Source organism: Sturnus vulgaris, chromosome 2 (assembly GCF_052056855.1).
Source record: "Sturnus vulgaris isolate bStuVul1 chromosome 2, bStuVul1.hap1, whole genome shotgun sequence".
In the NCBI taxonomy this organism is placed as follows: Eukaryota; Metazoa; Chordata; class Aves; order Passeriformes; family Sturnidae; genus Sturnus; species Sturnus vulgaris.
Window position 1 is genome coordinate 68,616,771 of NC_142244.1, and position 13,494 is coordinate 68,630,264.

General features: G+C 35.3%; 1 protein-coding gene across 6 annotated transcripts in view; it reads right to left on the reverse strand.

Moving 5' to 3' along the window:
• Nucleotides 1-13,494, reverse strand: part of DACH1 (dachshund family transcription factor 1) — a 353,085-nt gene that overhangs the window by 161,863 nt on the left and 177,728 nt on the right. For all 6 annotated transcript variants that reach the window (XM_088159742.1, XM_088159743.1, XM_088159745.1 and 3 more), the window contains exon 3: nt 6,837-6,998. In XM_088159742.1, the coding sequence (XP_088015868.1) occupies nt 6,837-6,998 (162 nt within the window). The remainder of the gene's footprint in view (nt 1-6,836; nt 6,999-13,494) is intronic.

A 13,494-nucleotide genomic window follows, 5' to 3' on the forward strand; every position in this document is an offset into this window, starting at 1 on the left:
TAAAGTATGCATTTTGAAAATAAATCACATTGGAGATTAAATTATCCAACTATTTATCCAATTAGGATTATCTTGCATGGAACAGGAAAGAAAGTAAATGTGATCAAACAATATAAAAGGCCTTTTATTTTTTTTTATCTTGCTGACAAGATAGACTTATTAATTTAGATTTTTCCATGAACTCAATACAGCAGCATCGCAAGCCCAAACCACAAATGTCACACCAGAAGCTTTTCTTCTGCAGTTTTAGAAGCTTGCTCTCTAGTATGCTTCAGGTAGGTAAAATCATTATTTTCAGAAACAATATACCCATACAATCAGAAAAATGTGTGAGCATATTTATATCTAAATAGTTTTCTCTGTGAATAGCTAAACTTCTCACCTGCTGTTTCTGAAGAGTAGGTTTATTTATTTTTCTTTTCGATTTCACTGTGCCTCAAGCACTATTTTGTCATGCCTGTATCACTGTCTTGGAAAGGATCTGTAACCTCCGTCAAATCTTATTCCAGAAAATATTAATTGCATGCATTGAGAGTGAGATCAATTCATTTAACTTTCTTTATGTAACTACAACTCAGTAGTCACATGACTAAGCACTTGTAAGGTGCAATTTATCTGATCTACTTTTGCCATTTACTTTAGGATGAGCTGGATCACCCCTACAACAGCCTATTGCTGTCTGTTGAGTCTAAGGTGACTCAGATGCAAATGTCTACATTTGTTTCAATGAACCTCGCAGTGAAGATTTAATCTAGATGAGGGCACTGTTATAGCACAACTGACCTTCCAACATGAAATGCTGAATCTTTGCTAATAATTCTCCTAATTTACTAACTGATGCTCAGATCATAACAACCAGTTCATTGCCTTGTTTAGCAAATTTAACTATCACAATTAAAGGCTAGAGAAGCAGATACGGAGAAATTATACTCTTGGTTGACAGACAAACATTACATTTTAGCTGTAAGATGCAAGATTTTTTTTCCCATGACAAGCAAATTTCTAGAAAAAAGCTTAGTGACCTGATTATAACTAAATGATCTGTTTCTGGTGCTCTGTGGGTTCCCAAAGCACAGGTTTATGAAAGCATTCCTTTGGCTTGAAATACGATGTGCTCAACATAGCACATTTGTCCTTAAGGCTGTATGATTATGCTTTTGCAAGCACCTAGACAGCACTTTTCACCCACAGATCTCAAACAAATTTACAAAAGTAGATATCTGTCACTGACAAGCATTTGTCTTATGTCCCACAATGTCAAAGTTGCATGCACAGTCTTGTCATTAAAAGAAGTGCTATGTATCATACAATAAACACTGACATTCCACAAAGAATCCTTCTGGTCTGAAGTTAATACTTATTTTCATTTTTGCAAGTGAATGCTTCTAGAAAGGGAAACCATCAACCCCAGGAATATACACATTCAGTTTACGCTACGATTAAAAAAATATTAATAATAGTATAAAAGTTGAAAAAAAAAAATCAATGTTTAATCTGTTAAACAATAGAAAAATTCTTATGAACTAGTGATACTGTCATTGAACTGGAGAGAGTTTGAGAACAAGCTTGCTCTGGCTTTTTCACCCTATGATTTGGAATCTGCTCACAGTACTGCCAGCTTAACCAAAAAGGATTAACTCTCATATCCAACTGAGAACACAGATAATTCTCAGTAATTGGTAAAAAATGAAGATGAATGGGGCTGAGAGATAAGGAGCAATTAGCTCATCAGCAGTTACAGCTGTGCACTCAATCCGGATCCATCTCTTGAGTCTCGGCCCCTTTTAAAGAACCCAGGCAGAATAAGCACAGGACACCCCCTCCCAAAAAATTGCCATACCTGCCCATCATTCCTCTGTATTCCATTTTATTTCCATGCTATACAAAGACACCTGTCATAGCATTCTGTGTAAATTACTACCTCTCCTAGGACCTGTATCTACAGCCAATCTTCTCTCACACTTAAAAAAAAAAAAAAAGAAAAAAAAAAAGGGGGGGGTGGGGGGGGGGGGTGGGGAAGAAAAAAACCCCAAACCCAAAACCCGGAAACTAAATGACTACTGTAGACACTTTTAAGTTCCCTGTCAATCGTTTCATTACAGCAGCATCATCTGTTTGAAAATATAAGCAATTCCCTCATCTAATTATAGGGAGGATTTGAGGTTCATTAACATTGCCAAGGCAGAGAATCAGATGTGCAACTGCAGAGCTGTGCTCAGTGGCCTGCATTCTCTGTTTCCTTTTATTTGCTTTTTCAAGGTCTCCAAGACTTTTTCCTGAAACCATAAAAGTAATTCTTTCCCTTAAAATAGACATGTGTGTTTAGAAAAAGGAAATTACTGCATTTTGTACTGTTCTATTATTGGGCAAGGTCACCGGAGAAAAATAATTTCACCTAAATCATTTTATCTCTGATTCTGGATGAAAAAAAAGAATAGTATACAAGCAAGCATTACTTTTGAACAACACATCACAGGAAGCCGTATACTTGTCTCATAATTTTAAATATTGCAAGGTAATGCTGATGAAGAGGAAATCTAACATGCCAAGAGGATCTCTTAATTTTCAACACATTTTGTTGTTGTTTATGGATTAACATGCTAGCCAAGTGTAAAATGTTGCCTTGTATTTCCTAACTGTGTTTAGAAATTAAGAACACCAAAGTCTTCATGATTGCTTCACTTCCTTAAAGAAATAATAGCATTTTTTTTTGTATGAATGTAGTTTAAACAATGACATTTTCTTGGGACATCTGTTTTGAGATCACATTTTGAATAGATATGAACTCATTTCCTACTAAGCAAGTAATTTACTATTGTTGATAGTTGTTTACAAGTTTTATGAGTCATATTTTAGCAAGTGGCAAAGGTCTTAACAAATCCTTTGAGTATTCCCTGAAGTGTATGCATAGTGTTTTCATTATATAAAATGTTCGGGAAGCAAAAGTATACGGACTGTTCTTCACTTCCTACCAAGTTATAGATAGCAAAGTCTAGCTCACAAAAATAGCTTTTAAAAGGTATTTATTTCCAAAGGCTTTTATCTTTTGCTGCTGCAGGTTAATGAAGTAGGACAGCAGGGCAGTAAGTACTTAAGCAGCGAGGAAACGATTGAGCTGCTTTACCTATCCATTGCTTCAGAGCATCGGATGGTAAACACACAACTGATCCTAATATCACACTAAGATGTTAATAGCACAAAGAGAAGAACCTCGTCAGTGAAATGTAAAATTTGACCTTGAAACTCTTTCTTTTCATTCTGCAATTAATTAAAAACAAAACAAAACAAAACCAAAAAAGAACAAACAAAAAAAACATATCCTCAACACACAGCATAATCTTTCTTTTTCCTTTGCTGCCCTACGGAATTCATTTTTTAAACAAAACCCCAATAATTTATCTACCCTGCATGTTGTATGTAGAATTGCCACTAAAAAGAACCCAGGACATTTTTCCTTCTTATCTGCAATGTAGCTCATATCAGCCAAGCTGTCACAAGACAGTACTTGATATAAACAAGAGATTGCAAAGACATCTCAGTAATCAATATTAGGATGGCTACAGTATGGAAGCCCCAACCACTGCATATCATTTGTCTCAGCATCTATTTCTATGACCAAATGAAGCATTAATTCAAATCATAAATCTATGGTGATTTAAATCTGGGAATGAGCACCTGCCTGCTTTAATGATTTATTTTGTACATTTCAGTAAGCAGGAGATTTGTCCATATGAACTGACAGGTCACCTTCAGATGCCAGTAGCAGACTGTTTATCACCATGCAGACTAGCATCTCATCTTAGCAAGTAAATATTAAACTAAAAGAATCCAATTGATTGTGGATGGGGGAGAAAGGCGTTGCAGCCATATATTTTACTCAGTGTGCTAATACCTCACTCTGATTCCTCTATAATTTCTTTTTTTTTTTTCTTTTTTCTCCCCCCTTCTAAAATGATAATTCTGGTGGGAGGATGCAAGCTCAAGGTTACCAGCAAAACTGAGAGATATAAAATAATTACTTATTAGTATCACTGGCTTCCTTTAACTCCCTTCACTCACTAACCTTTTGGTCATTGCTTCAAAAGATCAAGCTAATAAATTTGTAGTACTCTGTATAATTATACAATGTTCAACTACAAGAATTACTTCTGTAATTCACATTAAGCATTTGACTAAAACCAAAAAGCAAGACAATTTGGAAGTAAACCTGACAAGTCGATAAAATGAATAAAATAAAGGTCCTTATTTTATTTATCTGCCTTTATGTAGGCATTGGAGCACAGGATGATCGATCCACGCACACCATAATGCCTGCTACATATGGGCTAAGATGAATCAGTTAAGCCCTTAGCCTGGTTGCATCGTTTGTTCCTTTTCCTGCCTTTTGGTCAGGCACATAACCTAATTTAAAATGTGAACTAAAATCAGGTTGTTTTCTTTTGTTTCATTCTTTCCTCCTGTCAACATTCAGTAATGTAATATGTCATATTCTTGCCTAGCAAGCTATAATTTAAAATATTAATGGTATAGAGACTTGATAATATTTATTTGAAAATACATAAATAAACGCACTCCTGAAAAAATGCAGTTGAAGAAAGAGTACACACCTACTACAAAGCAACACTTTGAAATACGAGTTCTTGTCAAGATAATACAGTGTACTAATTTTCAAAAATGCAACTAATAAACAAAGAACTTAACTCTTCATGAACCCAATAATATCCTGACATTACTAGCAGTAGGAGTCACCTCTCTGATTCCGTATGCATGACTAGAACTGGACATTAGACATAGTTCACTATAAAAATAAACAAAAGCCATTTGCTGTTGAGAAATCCTCCATATGAAGGGTGCAGCTCAAGACAAGATGCACAGACAAGAAAACTGTATTTTCAGAACCATTCTTCATGTAACGGAGACAACTGGAAAGCTATTCACTCTACTCAGAAGAGCCATTTTTTTCTGAACAAAATTAACTCAATTCTTCATTCAGTTAAATTGGGAAATTAACTGAAGCTAACAAGTAAGTTAAGGGGCTGAGAGGAAATTTTGACAATGACAATAAATAATCTTGCTTCGCTAAGTTTGCCCTACTAAAATAGCTAGAATGTATTTTCTTAAATAGGGAAAATGATTAGGCTGTCTAAAAGCATATTAGTTATCTAAATTATGCCTAAAATAAGGATTTCAAAATAGATATTTTTCTTTTTTATTCAGAGGAAGTTCAGATAGTCCTTCGATCCACACTCCTAAAAATACTGAGTGGTTTAGATGTTGATTACTTGTTAACTTTTCCATCCCCATGGAAGCACATGTGGTTTATAACTAGAACTGCCAAGCAGAATAGCAGCTCCACAAACCAATATTTGAACTTTTTATTTCACATAATGGATTAATCTAAACCTGAAAATCTAAATTAGCTTCTAGTTCTAGTACATACTCTTTATCTTCTCAGTTTGTATTTACACTTGTCACCCTTTCTCATTACTTCACCTTTCTCTCAGTGCACTAGAGGCCACCTGGTCCTTCCACCTCATTTGTACCTATCTCCTCCTCCTAGATTGCAAAGACACCTGCTCTCTACCCTCTCTTGTTTTGTCTCCAAGAAAACAATCTTTACACTTGTATTCAAGTAACTGCGTATGTTGGTATCTGAGAACTCACAATTTAAGACTATTTTGTTCACCATCATTTATTTAAGAGGAAAACAAAACCAATCACATAATCTCCTTATGCAGTAATTCATACATATTGTTATTATTTGCAATAGGATGTGCCCAGGTGAACCTGTTCTTTGAACTCCAATTCATATTATTTCTAAATAATATCCTACCAATGCCTACTGAACTGTACAGAAACACTGTTCACAAACATGTATTTATTTATGTTAAGGCTAGTACATACCCTCTAAGATTCATTCCAAATGTATTTAGAAGATGAAAAACTAAAAGAAAAATATATAGACAAAGGGGCAAAATAAAAACAAAAAAGCCTATCTGAGGCCACTTTATTCCACTGTACACCAATCCTCCCTGCAGTTTTCTGAACGTACCTCTCTGTCATTGAATTTCTGTTGCTGAGTTAATACTGTCTCAACATGATAAAAGGATCCAATACAATGAAATGGCATAACAAAACATTTTACAGCAGACACACACAGATGATTAAAGATTTAATCAACAACAACAAAAAGTTATCCTAGCTTTGAAGTATGCTTTAGCAAAACAAATTGTCCAAACAAATGAATAAAGTATACTGAAACAATTCTTTTTTGAAAAAGAACAAGAGCTGCTGATGGCTGCTTAAGAAATGGAAAAAAATGTTAACTACATTTTAAGAACGTGTTTATTAAAATAAAATATGATAGGAATTGCAGAGCATGGCAGAATTTATTGTGTATGTATGTTTTCCTTTTGTCACAGGGCACATGAAAGTATGAAATATTTTGCTTTCAAGCTTGTGCTCTGAATTACCTAAAGTCAATACCCAGCACACTGAGCAGGAGACATTGTTAAATTTCACTTTGACACCATCATCTGTCACTCCACCTGTACTTTGAAAAATGAACTCTAAGCAATCAAACCACTTTCTTTCATGGAAAATATTAACTGGAGTCTGCAAAAGTAGCCTGCAAAGAAAAGAATGTTTTTGTAATAGTAACAACACTGAACGCTGGTGTAAAGGTCAGGTACAAAATAAAGCATTAAGAAAAGGAAAACAAATATGCAACTTTTTACACCAAATCAATGACTTCGGAAGGAAGTTCAGAAAGATCACCATTTTAATAAAATATCTTAGTATTGTGGACATATAATAATGCTATGTCTGAAACTTACCAACGCTTGAATTCAGATCTCCATTTTCAGAGTCTGCTCCATGCTGGTTATTATTTGCATGATAGTTGGACATAGCTTCCAATTTGATTTTTTTCACTTTCATTGCTTCTGCTATGGCAGCATTGGTGGCAGCTGCTGCTGCTGCAGCTGCTGCTGTCAGACCTGCAAAGAAGTATGAAAAAATTTAATATTCATTATTCTATGAGTCTCCATTATTGTAGGGACTGTTATTATTCCTTCATGCTTGTTACATAAGAACAGAGAGCACTGCAGAGTATTATTTCTCTTGTTGGTTTTGAAAACTATCAACTTTTTCAAGTAAAATGTTTCACATTGTATTTAGGTAAGTGCTCCTATACATTAATCTAAACTTTAACTTGGTATCTAGTAAGTGCATTCATAATAGAATCACAACTAGATGCAGCTACAAAGACATGCAGTCAAAATTCTAATTTAGCTTCAAAATGGTGTCCTGAGTGTCTGACTATGAATACATGAATATGTACATAGCCATACTTAGGAAAAAGATTCCCATTAGATCTCTAATGTTAGACATGCTAAAGAAAACAGAAAAAAACAGGTCTATAATTTCTATTTATGAGTAACAGACGATAGAACTCAGACATTTCTCGTTTCATGCATAACAGCAAGGAGATGTAGTTGTTCTAGGAAGCATATTAAAAAAAAAAAAAAAAAAAAAAAAAGCAGAATATTATTTTGCTCTCTCCAGACTTGAAGGCAGCAAAGTATTTATCAATGAGAAGAGGAATTATTAACCCACTTAATACCAATCCCAAAGCCACCTACAGGCAACTCAAGTGTTCTTCCTACCAAACCAAGTTTCTGCCATCCAGCCATTTATAAGAAGCCAGGAAAAATTCTCTTTGTCAGGAGCAATTGGAGAACTGGTCCAGTTCTCCAGTTGCCTTCAAAACTCGGAATTAGATGCAGCCATTAATCAAAGTCATAGGCATCAGTTTTTGCCCTCTTCTCTGAGGTAGGGTAATTTTCCTATGGTCCCCAAGTCCTGCTGTTGCCCACTCTGATATCTCTGCCCCAGCCTGGGGGACAGCAGAGAGAAGCCAGTGTCGAAATTTCACAAGAGCTGCCTCCCCCACACAACTGATGCAGGGGGCAGAGTTGGAAATGAAAGGGAACTAAACCTAAGATATAAAAGAGAAGGCAATAAAGCAGGTAAGTTTAATGCATTGATGCACTCTCAGTCCCCAGCCTGTGATGATGCCACATGAAGAGAACAGACCCACAGTCATTTTGAATCAAGATTTTTGCCCTGAATGTGGAGAAGGCTTGAAAAACTCCACGTAATTAGTTTAAAGGTTCCTGCTCGTCTGATTTTCAGCTACTCTGAGAGGTGTGAAGTGTCTTATGGATCTCAAGAGGAACTAACTCCACAATTTACTATTCTAAGGCTGCTGTCTAGCATAGGAAGAGTGCAATTTAGCAGGAAAGACCAATAAGCAAATAATCCCAGTCCACTGAGGTAAATACTGCTAGCACCATTGCTTCCCAGGGTCTCTTGTTGTCTCCTTTGACTCCTTACATGGAAAACAAGTTCACTTTTGCCATGTTTTTGGCTAGTGATGGGGAGGGACAGAAGGCAAATTCCAGCAGGGAAAAAAGCAGAAGGTGAGCAGGTATCAGGAAATCTATGAGGTGGCATAAGAGGTGCCTTTGAATATATTGTTGCTTGACTGAAGGTTGTTTTCCCTTATTGCTTTGCATGACCATATAAATATTAGCAAACAGCCCCAGACTCCCAACCCTCCTCACAGGCTGACTTCTAACACCTCCAAGTGTAATGAGAATTACTGACCAAGTGACAATTACAGATCAAAATGCCTTAGAAAAGTCCTGTTTCAGGTAGAAGACGTACCAAAAGCCAAAAATAATTGAGAATGTGCATAAATACAAGGGTTTGCTTTTATTTTAGCTTCTGCTACTATCACAAATTGGGCATGTTCTGATCTTAAAAAGGTATTGACAATAACATGGACTGCTTCCAATTGTATTTTTACCTTAGAGGAAGGATATGAAGCCATACATTAAATAAATTTGGTTACAGTTCCTAAATTTGGCCATAGAAAAAGGGATGGTGCACCTCTGAACTTTGGTTTGCATCCGGTGCTCATTAAACAACACAATAACCTATACTTCCTTTTTAAATATATATATATATATATATATACATCCCTGAAAAGCTAAAACTAGCATTTTTAAAGAACAATTCTTTGGAGTAATATTCTGGTATATTATATTCAATGACTACAACACCAGGCCTCAAATTTTTGGTTGTGACTACACTTTTAGACCAGCAGTTCTAAAGTGCTTCCAGGTATTGGGATAAATGACATACTAACAAGATGCTGGACATAGGACTTGTGAGCCCATCTACAATTATTTTGTTTCACTGGGATAATGATCTGGATGCAGACCTCCTGAAATAAAAACTCTCTTTTGCTGCAAAATTTGCCAAAAAAGATTATGGTTTGGTGTATCTCTTTGGATGGGGACTGAGAAACTAAAATACAAATTGCTTAGTTCTGTAGTATGATTTTTGCAAGATAATGATTGTGGTAAAAAATGCTAATTTCAAAAAGTAGAAATTAAACTACTAATTTCATTTCTTCTCTTATACAATCAGAGAAGTGACTGAAATGATTACTTTGCTATACAGCAATTAATGGAAACCATACAAATCTGAAATGTGTGTCTCGTTTAAATACTGGTGTAAGTAAGGAGGGAGATGGAAGGAATAGTGCTCAGAATTCTAGCTTAATTCTGGTCCTCGCAGCAATTCCCACCTGCATCACAGTTTCTCCTTTACTGCTACTTTTTCCTATCGCCTGGCTGTGAGGATACAGCAAAGCAACTGGCAAGGGAGGCCCAAAGCCAGTTATCAGAGCCACCTGCTTTATAATCACTGGTGTGCTCTAGTGTACTGGGGTGTGGTACAACCCAGAACTTCAGCACAGGGCCCAATTTATCCTTCTTACCTCAATAGTGTAGGCAGGCAAATATATAATACTCACAAGTTAATACACTACTATGTATCTATATGTATATTTTAAAATACTAAGTTTTAAAGTCACAGTATGGATATATACCCAGGGAAACACTTGGGATTTTAAAAAACTTTATTCTTTCAAAAAGCCTTTTGAGGTAAATATTATTTAATATCAATTAACCCTTACAATAAGTAGCCAAGGAATTTCCAAGGTGCACACTTCTCTACACTACAGAAATGTTATCTTCAAAAATGAGATAACCAAATGCAACTTACAAAGTCAACTGAAATGAAAGAAATAAGGATCACACTGAACAGCCATATAGGCTTTTTTTTTTATTCTTTACAAATATTTACTTGAACAGTTAAAAAGTATTCAGGCCAAAATATTCAGTGGATTAAAGTCAATGGTAGTTGTCATTAATATTCTGAAATTGATAAGTTGTTTATGTCTGGCATTCTTCCTGCTGATTATGCAGTGAGACAGGCAGCTTTATAAATATCTCATCACTCCATCGTCACACAAATTTCATCGACAGTGCTCATGCACAGCTATTAGCAATATGAATCTAACCATTACAAGAGGAATGAAAATCGAACATGTGGCATTAATACGCAGTCCTGGTTCCTAACCATCTGATAGGCAGATGGTGTAAAGCGGATTCTCCAGCTGAAATGAAGGGGCACATCATTTAAAACCTTGTTTGCATTCTAACTGATATCAGTGCCATATTGATATACATGATACATCATGGCAGTGTTTGAACAATCTAGTTTGTTTCAGTCATAAATGTTTACAGCCTTGTTTTTTATCTTTAGAAGCATGTTCTGAGGAGCGTATTTTTAATTTATGAAACCTATTGTTTACTTCTGTTGAACCAGAAGATTAGCAAAGAGCAGGAATATTAAATTACCACAACCACAGCAGTATAACTAAGATGGATGAATAAAGTATGGTTTTTCAATATGTTAGTAAAGGAATTAAAAAATTAGCCTAGACATTTTATGCATTAAATACATTTATTCATTTAAACCTTACAGCTTTTTTCCCATGTGACATACTTAGAACTTTAATGCTTTATAAAGCCATTCATTTAAATCTCTTACTGCGTGCAATTAATCTTGTCCAACAATTTAATTCAAAAAGCAAAACATCAGAAAGTAAAGTTCGATTCAACCACCACGCTTCTGAAGTAATCTCCGTATTGCTGACAGTTCCTATAGACTCATCAGCAAAAGTCTGTTCAAGGTGTCTTGCAGGAGCCGTATGAATTTGAATTACAGCTCAATTGAACGCTCGCCAAGCCCTAGTAGGAGCTCAGGAACAAGAAGCAGAACACCAAAAGAGAGAGAGAAGGATCCTTTCCTGCTAAGACCTTCTCTCTTCTGTCACTAGATTACTTTGGCCTGTTGGGTGTGTTTGTAGCTGTTAATTATGTTAATAAAGTTGCAGCCTGCTGTCTCTGCCAAATATAATCATAAGCTTTCTCCTGCCAAGTCCTAGTCTAATTTACACCCGTGCAACTCTACTGAAGTCAGAATTTCGTGGGTGAGAATGAGACCAGAAGTATGCCCAGTATGTGTGGTCTCTAACACTGAAAAATGAGTGAACGAAACAGAAAACAATGACAAAAACCCCAGCATCTTCAGAAAACAATTCTGTTTTAAAAGCAAAGTCCCTGAGAGAGCTGTCATATATCATGACAGATTTTCAAAATGTACATGAATTACTGGTGGGCACTAAATCACATCCAGGGTTTCTGCCTTCCAACAAATAGTACTGCCTGCCTGACTTAAGAGAAAGCTCTAAAACTTTCAGTTTTGATGGGGTGAGCAGCTTACAATACACCCTATTTGTGAAACGAAATTGGAAAGGACCTGTGAGTGGAACTTTTTCAGCCTGAAATATGTCTCAAAACACACATTTTTTAATTGCATGCCTAAACCTCATCCTGGGACAAATTAACGAATTATTTAAATAATTGATCTTAATTCACTTTTAACTTCCTTCACATAATTATGCCTAAGAGAAATAACAATTCCTAATAGTAATTTCAATAATTTCCTTAATGCAACTATTAGCTTAATTTATATTTTATTTTATATATACATATATTTATGGGTACTTATAAAATTCAGTAACATGTATGTATTTATACAAGCTCCTTCTTTAGGACTTTTCCAACATTTTCAGGAAACTTTACTTTTGTCATCACAGAACAGGCAGAAAACCAAAATACAACTGTCAACAGTGTGCTACATTTAATTTCATGTATTTGCTGGAAACTTCATTCTGCAGAAACGCTTTACTCACTGCATGTGAGGCGTTCCAAATCTCATCTCAATTCTGAAAGAACTCCTTTCATTATTTCAAATTAATGCTTATTCCTTTCTCTTCTAGTTTATTTCAATGGTACTGACTTGAAAATAATTCAAGCCCTTTCTTGATTTAATACCAGATTTCATATTGTGGTTCTTACTTTGGCAAAATTCCTACTAAAATCTGAAAAAAACCTGCCTCAGAAAGAAAGGTAGGGTTACCTCCTAGGACCTGACCCCGGCCACTGTAGGCTATTGCATTGGTTTCATGGGTTTCAGCAGTTCAGGTACAAGTTTTTGGTAGCTTATTATACTGCTGCCTAGTTATTTCAAATGAAATAGGATCCTAACCTTAGTCTCTGATCTAATGGGTGTTTTATATAGTGTGATACATAAAACAAGAAGGGGAAAGCAATCTGCAGAAGGACAGAGGTCTGATTACATAGACTGGATTGCAGAAAGGAGAACTTCACCATAATATTCCGCTAAAATATACTGAGTTTCACTAGAAGAATTCTTTATGTATAATTTATATCCAGAATCTCACAGTTATCCAGAAACCTTATTTCTGCTAAACTGTCTGGATTGATCCAATACAACAAACTTGGTATACCCTAAAAATTTCATTACATGTTATTTTGGGATAATCAAAAAATTATTGTCTGGTCCCCCCAGCTGTATTTTCTTGATCAACTAGAATGGTTCAGCATAAACTGCTCATCTAGGTAATTTTTTTACTATCTCTTAAAGGCCTACTATTAAAGATACCATATGAATGAAAAAAAAAAGAAACAAACAAAAAAACAACAAAAAAGTCTGCACTTTAAATATTGTTAAAGAAGGAATACTAGAAAAAGAATCATCCATGGTTTAGACTGGTGCAACTAAACTGAAGCTGACAGTCTTGCACTGGGAGAAAACCAGTGTATGTGAAGCTCAAACCATCTGTTGTTCATCAGTCTAATCAGACCTTTTTCCTGTACTCCTAACTTGTAATATGAATTTTGAGGCCTGGATATAGCATTTAAGATAAACAAGCAAAAGAGCTTAATTTCCCCAGCAATGTTCAAACCTAAAAATCTTTCTGGTTAAAATGTGCTTCCACAATTAATAACACAGTTGCAGAAATAAAACATTGAAAGCAGCAACGTCCTTTTGTTTTAGTAACACTGCATTTTTTAAAATAGATCTACCAGCATGTCGAACAGTGCTTCAGAAATGTGTAAATGGAATTATTTTATCACTAATATTTGCCTTTTATGGAACTGATTGACTTACATTCCATGAAGTTATTCTTTCTACTGGATATATTAC